At 43.1% G+C, this 14579-nt stretch overlaps 1 protein-coding gene and 1 long non-coding RNA gene across 4 annotated transcripts; one reads left to right on the top strand and one right to left on the bottom strand.

Annotated features, from left to right (window-relative positions):
- Nucleotides 1–994: 994 nt before the first annotated feature.
- Nucleotides 995–2944, bottom strand: LOC136460023 (uncharacterized). 3 transcript variants are annotated; one of them, XR_010760306.1, is made up of 4 exons: nt 2721–2944; nt 2000–2213; nt 1683–1905; nt 995–1601 (listed from the first exon to the last, which is right to left on the bottom strand). It is a non-coding gene; the product is annotated as an uncharacterized lncRNA (long non-coding RNA). The 3 variants fall into 3 exon arrangements; XR_010760308.1 differs by having other exon boundaries at nt 2000–2447; XR_010760307.1 differs by having other exon boundaries at nt 2000–2612.
- A 4228-nt stretch (nt 2945–7172) lies between these two features.
- On the top strand, nt 7173–13250 carry LOC136460024 (uncharacterized). The gene is made up of 8 exons (XM_066459868.1): nt 7173–7425; nt 8538–8622; nt 8705–8773; nt 9191–9303; nt 9987–10098; nt 10204–10347; nt 12609–12783; nt 12869–13250. The coding sequence occupies exons 1-8, from the start codon at nt 7374–7376 to the stop codon at nt 13016–13018; spliced, it is 900 nt and encodes a 299-aa protein (XP_066315965.1). The 5' UTR covers nt 7173–7373; the 3' UTR covers nt 13019–13250.
- Nucleotides 13251–14579: the final 1329 nt, after the last annotated feature.

Raw genomic sequence — 14579 nt, forward strand, 5'->3', positions numbered from 1 at the left:
AATGAGTGTGCATGCATCATCATCGAGATCAATTCAATTGTACAACATGTCCTGTCTCTTCTTCTCTCCTACTAATAAATAAAGTAAGCTCAGCCTAGAACTAGAACCGGCCGGGGTACTGTCAGTTCAGCTGGATGATCCGATCGATCCGGTTGTCCAATCCAGACTCTGTTTAGATATGATTAGATGAGAAACAACGTGCTGCTAGTCGCTAGAGGATAGCACAGCGCTAGTAGATGCGAGCTAGAGCCTGAACCAGATCGATCGAGGGTGACGGAGCGAGATCTGAGTGGGAATGAATCCAGGTCTGTCGCGTGGATTGTCGTTATCGACGGACCCTCGTTCCAACCACGGATGGACAACTGGGCAGGTTAAGGCTGGCACGGGCTCGTCGACTGGCTGACTCACTGATGATGCCCAATCGGGCATCACTAAATTTAGAGCCCCTAGATTTTTATTAATATTGAAAGGCGTAATGAAGCATGCATGCAGGAGAATGAGATAGCTAAGCTAATTAAGCACCACCACATGCGGAGACCAGCCCGTAATTAATAAGCAACAATGGCACGGACTGGGCATCGCTGCCGTGCCGCGGCAAAAGTGGCCACGGACAAAGGGAGAAAGAAAGGAACAAGGACCCGCACGCACGCGCCCGATTGGAGCTGTGGAGGCCAGGACCAAGGAACCCGGCCGGCTCTACCTCCACGAGGCCATGTGCTGGCGTCATGGAAGAAGCAAAGATTTGAGAGAAAATCCCCTGTATGCCATCAAAACTTATAAGCATCCCTTACTTGCCATCATAAATTATGCAATCCCTTAAGAGCCATCAATATAGATTTGTGATCCCTCATACGCCATTACCGTCATACAATAGTTAGGTTACTGTTAAGTGATATGATGAAAAGACAATTATACCCCTATTAATTCTATAGTCTCATCCCTTACATGCCATTGCACTAATAATAATCAACAGTATATACAAGAGATCTCTATATACAAACGGAATGCATCATTTTTTAAAGGAGACATGTATAATTGAACACAAAATAACAGCAACATTTGATTTGCATTCAAGCATCGTTTTTAAGCAGCCATTGCCGTCCATACAAGCATATCTCCATGCAGCCATTGTTGTCCATACAAGTAAGCATTGATGTCCATTATAGCATCATTTTCAAGCATCCAAATAGCAATATAAGCAGCTGATAGCAGATAGTAGCCCACATAGGCCAAGCAAAATAACAGGAGAGTTTCACAAAGACCAAGCAAAATAAGAAGTGCCCCAAAGAAAATGAACTGCATCAGCTACAAATTGAGGTCTGGAAGCTTTCTCTTGCTCCTGATATGTGCGGCAGGGCTACTCCTTTGAGGGGTTTTGCTTCTAGTACACATAGCTGGACTTTCAGGTGGGGCTGGAACTTCTTTCTTCTTTTTCTTCCCTGCTTCCTTGTTCTTTTTCTTCTCCACTGCCTTGACCTTCCCTTTAGCCTTTTTCTTTTATGTAGCCATCTAGGTGGTAGGAGGTGGTTGCAGTTTCACCTGAAGACAACAAGGAGAACTCAAGGGAAAGTGGCTCAGGTTGGTTTGAGCCCTTTCCAGACCTGCCCAAGAGCTGTAAGCACTTTAGGATAATAACAAGATTGATGTTGAAAAATAATATGTAAGCACTAAAACGAAAATACCTTATAGAGTTTCCTGAGCTAAATGAGGTACCTTGATTGTAATAGAAAAGAATGCAGGTTTTCACAAAAATATCAGAATGTAATCATACCAAAAAATAGAGAATGTAAGTGTACAAATTCATACCTAGCAGGAAAAAGCATTTTTTTAGGTGCTGGGTCTACAGGGACAATGCTGCTCTCACTTGATGGTTGAATGAGTTTCTTTCTTTTCTTTGGAGGACCCCTATGTTTCATTAACAACATGAAAATAATATGAGCTACCTATTCAGTTGGAAATTGGTAAAAGTGCAATTGTGAGAACAAATCAGAATGCTTACTTCACACCTTGCATTGCTGCTATATCTTCAGGGTCACCATTTTTGCAATTATACCAGCGATGGCCATATCCCTTGCAAATGGGGCATTGATGTGAACCTTTCTTTCTTGTTGTGATGCTCCCTGCCTCTGTAGATCCTTTGAACCTCTGGGTATGTCTTCTACCACCGGTCGCTTTAAGGAGTGGTGGATACATGAAGAAACCATGGTTTGATTCTGGCCATTGTGACTTGTCAGGCATAGCTGGGATAAGGGTCTCATATGCAGCTCTAAACTTCTCAACTGAATAGTACATGTCAACATATTTCTCTAATGGTTCCCTAAGATGAGTGATGAATGCAATGGCATGTCTACAAGGAATGCCTGAGATTTGCCATCTTCTACATAGACAAGTTCTTTCAGCTAGGTTGACAACAAATTTGAAGCCACTGCCACCCTTCACTGACACATCTGCAAGAATGTCCCCACTCCTCTAAAGCATTGTGAAGGTCCGTAAAATTACATCAATCAGAATTCACGACCTTACTGCATCTAAAGCATGAGAACTCCTTCCTACGCTTTTTTAGATTGCCAACGAGTCTGATTTCCAGTAAGTAACTTGACTTTGGGTCCATCCTATGAATGAACGGACCATCAAAACTATATATTCTACAACAATTTCAATTATTTTCCCTAATTGCAATCAGACAAATGTAGAAGGAAAAGTATAAGAACAGTTCTTACCCTTTAGGAAGCCAAGAAGTGTCACGGCCTTGTGAAGGCATCACCATGCCTCTTCGGCTACTCATCTTCAGATCATGAGCTGCCCTGCTTGGTGTCTCTCCTTCTGCGAGGCGGACGAAAGCCGAAAACCGATGAAGAACAGGAGCCACGCAACGCAGTCACGACGGTGGGGGCGATGCGATCACGGTCGGTGGCGCGCGCAGTCTGTGGGGGCGCGCCGCGGTCACGGCAGGTGGGGGAGTAGCCCGGCAACGAGGCAGGAGGCGCGCGCACGCAAGCGGTGGAGGCGCGCGCGGCCAACTGATGAGGGCGGCGCAGTCAGGCATGGGGGTGGCGCGACCAGGCTGTTGGGGGCGGCACGACCTGGAGGTTGGCGCCTCGTCCTCACGAAGCAGAGCCGAGGAGGCGGAGCGAGACGTGGGGCTCTCGCCCGGGAGATCGGCGCCCACCGCCAGGAATCGCCTCGAGTCGATCTAGGGTTTCTCTGTTTGGATGAGGCCGTGTTTTTTTTATCGGCACTTTGATGAGGCCATGCGTGTTGCGGCAGCTGATGAGGCTGGCCTGGACTGGAGGTGTCCGTGAGGACTGAAGAGGGGTAGAAAAGGATCTAAATTGACGGCGTTATAACGGTTGTTCCTGAATCTCAGTCATTAGTCAATTTAGTGGCAAATAAGGGATCATAAATCTATATTGATGGCTCTGAAGGGATTACATAATTTATGATGGCAAGTAAGGGATGCTTAGAAATTTTGATGGCATACAGGGGATTTTCTCAAGATTTGATTGCCTAAGCGATTACTTCACTTCACCTGTGTCTATTACGTTGGGAGGGACACCGATGGGGCTCGCCATCCATAGTCCATAACCATAAAGTTAGCCTGTTGGCGCCCGCCACCTTCCGCTCCCACGTGACATGAAGAGAGAAGATGATGGCCATGTACTACTAGGCTGGCACTGGAAGAGCGGGGAGGGGGCAGCAGTTTGGCTCGCGTCGCTGCCACGCTGCGCTGCAGACTGCGGCGTGGCAGCAGCACCTCATCTGGCATCTGGGTAACTGTGTTTTGGGGCCTGCTAGTGCCAGTGCCACTCTCCGGCCCCGCATCCTAGCATGGCACACATGTTCCCGATTCCTCCTCGCGGAAGCGATCAGCAGGCAGCAGCACGCACGCAGACGAAGCATCGATACCATACGTACCGTCGGGGCGGGGCAGGGCAGGCAGGCAGGCCGATTAATGATGCTTCGCCTCCGACGCGACACGGACCCGGAGGCAAAAATGACAAAACTCAAGGACACCAACACGACGACGACGACATCCAATGATCCAATCCAGCGGATACGTACGTACTGGCCTCTGCATGCTGAAGCATGTGTACATATACGTACAAAACGGACATGCGACATCCAATCCAGCGCGGATACGTACGTACTGCCTCGCATGCTGCAGCATGCGTACATACTGTACGTAGCAGGAGACAGGAGTAGTACAAATCACAATCAGACAGGGCAGCAGCCAGCAAAGGCGCCGTAGGCCGTACATTCATATACGCCGCGGCCGAAACATGACATGAATGGGCAACGCCGCAACGGGATGGGACGGGACTACGGCCTACGGGAGGCCACGTTGTGTTGGTTGCCAGAAACAATTTTTTTTTTAATTTAAAGGACAGAGACAAGTTCAGATCCGGCCGCTGAACTAACCAACTAACCTGTGTAAACTTAAAAACTACCGATCAGAATTACTAGATGTTGATCCAATGAATGGGGTGAGAGGTGGGAATTTTTTACGCTTAAACCCTCCACCCGCCGGCTTTTTTTTACGCTTAAGCTCCCTAACCCCATCCATTGGATCAACATCTAGTGATCTTGATAGATAGTTTTTAAGTTTGCATAGGTTGGTTGGTTTGCACCTGATATGTTGCCTTCAGTTGGCCCTGCGAGAAGACAGATACTTGCAAGGTTCACGCATAGAGCTATGGAAGACCAGAAACGTTGTACTCCCTCCATCGAATAAATTGTAATTCTAAATTTAAAACACAACTCGAATTTTTAAAATTTGTTTGAATTTATACTAATAGATTTGCTATAAAACCATATTTTATAGCATTGTTTTTATAGATGTAGTTAAACCTGAAATCGTATGACTCCTCGCAGAGTCACAATTGTATTCCCTTTAAGAATGGAGAGAGTAGACTAGAAGGGGGAGCGACAGTGGCGGAGTTTGAACACGATTTTAGGAGGAGCCAACCCACGATAAAGAACAAATAACACAAGAAAATGAGAGAGTGCATTTCAACCTCAAGTAGCAATTTGACCTTGTACATATCTATTATATTCGTCCAGGAATGCAAAATTTAGAGGGGATGGGGGCATGACTCTTTAGTTACTCACTGCGTTCTAAAATACTAGAGTTCAAAATTTATCTTGCAATAAGTGCGATTCTAATTCTTGGCCCACCTATAAGTACAAGGTTTAGCTACTTTTTTTTAATTTTTCTAATGTGCAAAGGGCTCATGCTGACGTGCATCATCCTCTTGTTAACACTAATTTGCCTAAGATGTCTTAGAATTGCACTTACTTGGGATCCACTGAATAGGCTCACGTACACCTACGTGGCGAGTGACATTGACACACGGTTAGGATCGTGAGGCTCACGTACACCAGAGCCGTAACTGGATCGGCTGATATTAAAGCCGGCTGATAAGTCGGTCTTGGCTAATTTATTGTAAGAGAAAAATACTGTAGATTCTAACTGATAAACCGGCTGATAAATTCAAACGAACAGACCCTCGCTTCCGGACGACCGGGTCTACAGTCTCCATCTCATCTTTGACTTCATTGTTGCTGACGAGACTGAGACCGCGAGAGGGAGAGTAGTAGGGATAAGGGAGTGCACCAGCCGTCCGTCCAGCCGGTGGAGTAAAACCGATGGACGGCGCCACGGCGGAGACAGCTGAGACTGGACGGCCGGCCGGCAGTACCGCTCGCACGGTCGCGCTCCATGTAGCAGCAGCACAGACACACCCAAGCTGTCGCTGGCCATGCCCCATCCACCGTCATGGCTAGGGATGAAAACGAAAATGATAATTTCCGATTTTCGGAAATCGTTTTCGAGTTTTTTTTTTTCGATTTTCAGGCCTAAACGAAAGCGGTAGCGGTAATCGAAAAAACAAAAACGATAACGGTAAAAATAATCGGAAACAAAAGCGAAAATGATTTTGTCGTCTTTCGATCGTTTTCGAAGATTACCGTATTTAGCCGGTAATTTACCGTCGGTAGTTACCGATTCAAAGGCCTTGAATCAATGAATCCTAATTTATTTATGGACACGCAAGCATATAAGGCAAATATTTTTTTTTGAAAATGAACTATATAGCAAGTATTTCATCAAGAAGGCAATGAGACAATCAGCTAATCACCGTGACTCTAGCCAATCAGCGTTGGCTGATTGAATCATGTTCACTGGACAAGGAATTCTAGTAATTTATGTTTTTATCACTATGCTATGTCAGGTCAACTTAGAACTTGATCATTTATTTGTTTTTGTCAAGAATTGTCGTACTGTTACCTGGTTTGCCACTATTTGAGATCTAAGATGGTGTGAACTATGTGGTTCTAGTTTGTGGTCTTGTCAATTGTGGTTTTATTTATTATTGTCATGTGAGATAAGTCGAGTTATATGGCTCTTCTCATGTTCTACGGTTTGGCGTGTTTATCATTTTTTAGATATCGTTCTCATGGATTCCGGTCATTATCGATATATTTTCCGATCGACTACTTTCGTTTTCGAAATTACCGGAATATCAGTGTCGTATTTGTTTTCGACAATATCATATCAATTTTGTTTTTGAGAAAAAAAATGTGAAAATGAAATTGATTTGGCCTTCTATCAATCGTTTCCGTTCGTTTTCATTCCTAATCATGGCGGTAATCATCGTACTCGTCTGGGTAAAGTGGCTCTGACTCTCCGTATACACGTAAAGAAGAGATTGTGAGACACGTCGCCTCCGGTGCACGGGAAATGCGCAGTACCACCGAACGCGCACACATGGGTGTACCCTAAAATTTCTAAAAAAAATCTAGAAAAAGGTGCGATTCAGTAGAGGTTGGACCATGGTGGGTAGCATCTCGCTGCACAGCACTACCACTGGACTGTAAGTCCATTCGCGGTTCAAACTCTTTTGATGGCACATTTGGCAGAGTGTGATTTTGTCACCAGGATCACTGAATGTACCAGCCCAGCCCAGGCCGATGGACCCGTTTCGGGCCTACATTTTGTCAGCGGCCCATCTTGCGGAACGGACGTCCGGAGCTACTCTCTCACAAGGCCGTGGGCCATCTTTCCACCAGTGCCATCTCGTGTCGAGCAGGCGCGGCCCAGCCCAAACCTGACAGATGGCGATCAGCTAAGCAGCTTGCTGCTTGCAGTTGGTTACACAAGCGGCGCACTCACGCCACGCACGGCACGGCCGGCTCGATCAGCATCCATCCCCAATCCCGCACCCGCCCACCCGACTCGCAATCCCTAGCAGCGCCGCGGGCAGGGAGGCGCGGCGCACAGGCACGGCAGGCAGGGGGGCCGGAGGCGGCACGTAGCACACGGCAGGTCTGCACTGCAGCAGGCACAGGCTGGGGTAGGAACTCTGAATCGATCGATGGAGCGCGTGAGGAGGGCTTCGCACGCCGGGTCTTGGTACACGAACAATGGTACTTCGTAATTTCACAATTCTCCTGTCATGTTGATTTTCAGGTGCGGTTTGCTTCACTTGTTCTGTCTTGTTCGAGGCATAGCCTATTAATTGACACTGTTGGTGTAGTTTCACTTGTCATCGCTAACCTTAGTTTCCTGCTAGTTTGTTTGTTTGGAGTGGAGTGATGTATTGCTGCCTCTAACTGTTACTGTATTACTGCTGAGGCCGCGTAATCGGCCTAATTGTACTGCAGAATTGCTACTCAGTGGGTGACACATTGAGTACCAGGCCACTGATTTTGTAAACTCCCAGGACATCAATTATTGATGCATGCACTGCCTTGTCTTTTCCTGTTCAGTAAACGTATTTGTTTTTTTTTTTCGATCAATTCAGGGGAGCGGCGCTCCACTTACTTTATTGAACGAAGGGGCCATAAGACAGGCTCGACTTTACAATCATTGCCCCGGCATACCAGGGACGGGATACATGAGAGTGAGAGAGAAATACAGGGGAGGGAGAGGGGTTTTTAACTACAGGAGAACAAGACAATCTTGGATATACATTTTCCAGGCATCGATCGTGATCCTATCTCTTCTGTATCGGCAGCCCCAGCGGTCAAGATCTTTGATGACCCCGCGGAGAACGGCAATGGACGGGACGTCCTCGTTGTCGAAAATCATGGCATTCCGAGCTTTCCAAATGTGCCAGAGAGAGATGAACATAACGTCGATCCTGACCTTGGCAGGGAGGTCCAGCTCATGACCAATGCGCCATGGCTGACACTGAAGACCTTCAGGAACCGTCACATGCAGGCATCGCCAGATTCTCCGCGCTCTTGGACAGGAAGCAAAGATGTGGTCACCAGTCGCGATGATGCCTGAGCAGGCGGGGCAGTACGAGTCCTCCAGCAGTAAACGTATTTGTAATGAAGTGAATTTCATCACTGCAGCATCTGCACCCAGTATCCTTTCGATGCAGTGAACAAATGCAGAGTTTCAACTGATAATAAACTTTTAAGGGATATAAAAAGATGCTTCCTATTTCCCCTTTTGCTTAAGTCTTTGGTTTACTATTTGGGTTGGGTTGTCATCTCCTAAAGTCTAAGTACTGCTCCATGTTTACAATTAGCCAGGAAGCTGGACGAGGAACTCAGTGGTTGGCTGGGGGCAGCTGGTCTAACCAAGTCTCCTGATGTTAGGGCAGTAATTGCACCGTAAGTTGGTATTTATTGTAGGATGTTGGATGCATGCTGAGTACTGCTATTCTGTTGTGACATGCTTTACTTGCTTCTACAGCCACGCTGGTTATTCATACTCAGGCCGATGTGCAGCTTATGCTTTTGGCAACATTGATCCAACTAACATGTGAGTCATTTATCATGTTGCTATAGTTTTCTGCTAGTATTTCCAGATGTAATAACAAATGAATGCTCTTGTTAATTCTATGACTACTTAATATCATGGATGTTTTCTTATACCATTGATTTCCTTGGAAAAGCTAGTCTTTAGTCAATGCAAGACATGAAGTTTCTACATTGTTAAAATTTCAAATCTAATGTATTACTTTGTAACCGGTACAGACTTTAAGTGAAGGGTTATTCATACATTATTTCAATGTTGTTTCCATATACGTACTTCATTCTGCCCCTCACAAAAAATGCACTTCATTGTACACTCTATAATATCATTCTAGCTACGTTCAATTGGTTACTATAACTATTTCTCCTCAAAATGCTCAATGTTAACGGTCTGCTGTTTTTTTCCTCTGTGCATGTAATTCAGTTCTCGGGTGTTTCTGCTTGGCCCTTCTCATCACTACTACACTCCAAAATGTGCTTTAACCAGGGCTTCTGTCTATTGTACCCCAATTGGGGATTTGCCAGTGGACCAGGAAGGTGGGTGCCTACTCAATCTGAATGGTTGAATTTTTTTAGCCTAGTTCTGTATATGTACTGTGCATGTTAATCAATCAACCAGTTTAATATAAGAGTGCATGCTATTTTTTTTGCTAATGGTGTCTTGTGTAAGTTTTTATTTGTATATCTTTTTTATACCAGTATTGCTATCTGGTTCTAATATGGATGCAATGCAATATGTTCAGTATTAGAGGGATTGTAAAACTACATTGTCTACGTAATCTGGGATGCACCATTGTAAAATTTGCATCTGAGACATTTCTAGATATTTATCTGTGGCCAGTAGGTTTCGCGTGAGCTTGTGACAACCTGGAATGTCTTGTTTAGCCCACTTTGTTGATTGAACTTGGCATGATGAGTTTTCCTTTCAAATGGGTCCATTCCTCCCCTTTCTGAATATTTTAATACTCTCTCCACCCCATATTATAGGTTGTTTTGGCTTTCCTAGATGTATAGCTTTTGCTATGCACCTAGATATACAATATGTCTAGATACATAGTAAAAAAATTATATACTTAGAAAAGTCAAAATGACGTATAATTTGGAACGGAGGGAGTGCATTATTATAATACTTATTTTCCCGATACCAAGGAAACCAACGCTGCATGAAAGTTTGAATTTAATATATTTCTATTTTACTCTACTGATTTCCACCATTCTAGTCATCGAGGAACTCAGTGCTACTGGAAAATTTGAATTTATGGATCTTAGTGTGGATGAAGCTGAACATAGCATGGAAATGCATTTGCCCTACCTTGCTAAAGTATTTCAAGGGTAAATCCTTTGTTAATATGTTTATATCCATTTAGTAGTCTTTTTGGAACCAAACTCTTGTCTCTACACATACTTATTTTTTCTCTTTCTGTGTTGATTTGACAGACATACTGTGAAAGTCGTCCCTATCCTTGTTGGTGCACTTAGCTCCCAAAGTGAAGCCATGTATGGACAGCTGCTCTCCAAATATGTTGATGACCCAAAAAACTTTTTTTCTGTGTCGTCAGACTTCTGCCATTGGGGATCCCGGTAAGCGATTAGCTTTTATGTGTCTGCTTACTCATGTCTCTTGCTTGTATTATCAGTGTAAAAAATTATGAATTTTGTACATCTTTGAGTGCATTGCATGCGTGTCTTTGGCATACGGCATGTGGGGCTTGCTGGTCGATCTCACTTGCCCCTCTGCACTGCTTATTTAACATAAACTACCACTCCAATACTCCATTCCCCAGATTTCATATCTGATGAGTCAGGAGAGAGGAGTTGCCAGTGTCGGTTCTTGATTCATTATTGTTAGCAATTAGGAAGATAAGGGCCAGGAGAGGCTGACCGGCAGCCTCACTTCGAATAGTGATGTCAAGATGAATATATGATTACATGGGCACTGATGTCCAGTGATTAGATTAGAAATTCGCAAGAAACCTATAAGAAATGAGAACCATGGGGCTGGAGGGATTGGATTGGATACTTCGGCTGTGAAACCTATGAGACCTCCCAAAGCACATACCAAATGTCTTTTAAAATGTAGTTGCAAAATGGTACTGTGGTTGGTGGTAGAGAATTTCATCTGTACCTACGCTTAGCCATGAGCCCTTGACCTCCTTTGAAATCAGCATATTTTCCAAGAAGAAGAATTCACCGGAGCTGCTATAGTTGCTTTTACTTGAGATCCTTGAGATCAATTGCAATTTGGTGCTCACATGCCAGTCATCGGACACGTTTAATAATGTTGTGTCTGACCAAACCAGTTTTCTTAAAGAAAATGTCATGTGGAGGGCGCGGCTGAGGAAGGTTGCATGGCCAAGGTGTGACCGTGTCATGTGGAGGGCGTGGCTAAGGAAGGCTGCATGGCCAGTCCACGCAAGGACCGTGTCTAATTGAAGGGCACGGCTGAGGTGCTGGCCAATCTAGGCTTTAATTCTAGGTGTTTCTTTCCTAAGTTTTAGAGGCCCAGAGCCTATTTATTTCCCTGTAATAATGGTGATCAATCAAGCAATGAAGAAAGAACAATCAATCCAATTCCCCCAAATATTCTAGTCCCCCTCCACATGACACGGTCACACCTTGGCCATGCAACCTTCCTCAGCCGTGCCCTCCACATGACAGAAAAATTATACGGCTCAGTGGCTATACAACCTTCTTACCGATTGCAAATCTGAATTTCAGGATACATGGATTTGTTAAGCAAACAACATGGTTTTCTTTTTTCACGCTAGGCGAAACCCAAATTTCATTACTCACATGAGCAATGAAATTACAAAGTTTTCCACCGACCATTCCAACATTCAAATGCCATTGCCAGATTAAATTAATTTACATGACCATTAGTCCAATACTCATGTTATTGCAGCATGTAGCTTACAAGAATTTGTTGTAAAGATATCAGGACAACAAGTAGAACTAGGATAATTTCTCAATGGAAATAGAAATTGAGAGGACTGAGAATAAGACTACGGAATATAGATAGGATGGGGAGGAAGAAAGTCTTTTCATTTTTCTTTGATGTGTTTTCCTCTTGCAACCTTCCCCTATTTGAATTCAGAAGGTATGACTCTTGTACCACACCATGCCTCACTATAGCACAACCCCAAGTCCCCCAAGGCTATGCCCACTGCACAGGAGTTGAAAAAACTTAAAGCACTCCTACTTTATTCTCTGCAGACTTGTTTCTTGCTGCACCTAGCATGACAGTGCCCTCCCCTTGTGATGCAGCTTGTCCACAATCTGCTGCTACAAAACATTTTTTTGCTCGAACACACAAGTTAGCTGCATATCATTATATTAAGAAGAAAAAGGGAAAAGATACCCTTACAAATACCCCACACTAACACCAAAGAATAGCCACGAGAACTCTACCTCACCAGGATCTCTATAGCGGCAAAATTAGCTCTTTAGCAAACAATTGTCAATTGTAACCCTTTAGCTTGTCTGTTGGTCCAGTGGTGGTACGCTGAACTACAATTTATTGCCCAGACTAGTGAGTATTTTGTCTCATCTTAGACAAAGGCACTCCTTGTGTCTGAGTATTAGCACTATTGTTTAGTGTTATTAAATCGTTAAAGAAAGGCAAGATACATACAGAAATAAACATGGCTAGAATTTACCTGTGCGCATAAAGGTTGGTGGACATAGAAAAGAAGACAATTGGTGCTTCTTATATCAATATATAGACATAAGTGCATAATGCTCTTGTTATTTGCCTATTTTTGCATCTGAAAATTTCTTTGTTGCTGATTTGTTTCATCATCTTGTAAATGGAAATAATTTTACTGATCCCATACTCATACCAGGTTTAGTTATACATACTACGAAAAGAAACATGGTGCTATTCATAAGTCTATTGAGGCCTTGGACCGTATGGGCATGGAGATCATAGAGACTGGTGATCCTGTAGCGTTCAAAGAATACCTGCAGGAGTATGAGAATACCATATGTGGACGCCACCCCATCAGTGTTTTCCTTCATGTAAATGGCTTTCTTGTCAACAACCTAGTCAATGCGTATCTTTCATTTTACTACGTCTTCATTCACTGCATAATTTTTTTTTCAGATGTTGAAACATTGCTCAACAAAAATTAAGATTGGCTTTGTTCGCTACGAGCAGTCGAGCCAGTGCAAGAACATGAGGGATAGCAGTGTGAGCTATGCATCCGCAGCAGCAAAGGTTGATGCATCAGGGGAAGAAGAGAAACAAGATTGAGCGAGCTACGGCTTGTTTGATATAGCCGCCAAAAACCTTGGTGCAACATGTGTGATTGGTTTCCCATAAAAAAACATGCAATTGGTTTGCACCGGGACCTGTCTATCAAACTTTATAGCATTGGCTCGATGCCAGTTTGTGATAAACAGGCCCTGGTTGAATGCCGATTATATCCGGAAACACTGGGAAACCAGACAATCAATAAAACTGTTATCTGGGATGTGTTCTGCCACTCTGTTTGTCTACCTCGACTTTTTGAGCTGCATGAGGCACTGCCTCTACTATTGAGCCCTTGAATTAGACCCCTAACACAAAAAGGGAAAATTTCTGAAAATATTGCTCCACCCTTATTATTTTCTTAGACATTGTAGTCTGTTTCTGTTGTTATTCGCTTATTGAGCAACTTAATCAAACACTGGGCATTCTCTAGTGCACAGCCGTACTTTTCAATTCCATTCTTGAAGTTTATTTAGCCTATTCGATTTTGTTCCTCATAGATGTAGCCATGTAGGTACTTGGAAGCATTTTATATCATTCATTAGAAATCTAATTTTGACCCGTCCTGAGTTTGGTTTTAGTCATCAAACTCTAAACTATCCTTGGCCATCAAAATATCAAAATCAGACAACACTGGCCCTCAGGTAGTTTTAAAAGATGGTTTTGGCTATGTATATATTTCTCTAAAATAAAAAATATAGTTAAATAGAAAAAATCATAGCTAACTCATCTTAAATTAGAAAATACAAAATTTATACCAGTTTTTTAAAAAAGAAACATAACCTATCCGTTGGTGCTCTATCCGGAGTTATTTAGATTACTTATTCATATTGGTAGTGTTTTATTGCTCTTAGTTGCAGTCGTAATTTATTTGAACTGTTGTTTTGTGCGTTACTTCATGTTGTTTGCATGATATTTGAACCACTGCCTTATTTGAAACATGTTATCTAGTCAAGTGATCAAAATAAAGGAAAGCACTAGCATGCCATGACTAAATAGAATCTATATGTGGTGGAGATGACATCTGCGAGGTTGGCGTTACCTTTGAGATCTTCCATGATACTTGCAATCCATTGGATCCTTTTGGTAGACCATCTAATAGAACGCAAAATAGCAGTTTAAATTAATAGCGATTGCGACTCTGACCTATAAAACACTAGCAACAACAAGAGCAGATAGAAATATTATACTTTTAGAAAAAACGATACCAGTTTCATATTTTTTATTTAGATTAATTTAGTTATGAATCTTTAGAGATCTAACCATATTCTTTTATATTTAGAAAACTACGCGAACCACCTCGAGCGGCAAAGTTATCCGATTTCAATAGTACGGTGGCAAAAAAAATGTTTTTAAGTTTAGTAGCCAAATTGGACTTTGGTGATCTAAAAATAGACTCATACCTTAAATCAATACCAATCTTGTATACTCCTTCAATTTCGTAAAGGGTGTCACTTTCACTTGCCAAGAAGTTAAATATTTTTAACTTTGACCATATATATAAAAAATTAATAATATTTATGGTGCATATTAGACGTTGAATGTGTTTTTATTAAAAGCTTAT

The sequence above is a fragment of the Miscanthus floridulus genome, chromosome 6 (assembly GCF_019320115.1).
Source record: "Miscanthus floridulus cultivar M001 chromosome 6, ASM1932011v1, whole genome shotgun sequence".
Classification (NCBI taxonomy): domain Eukaryota; kingdom Viridiplantae; phylum Streptophyta; class Magnoliopsida; order Poales; family Poaceae; genus Miscanthus; species Miscanthus floridulus.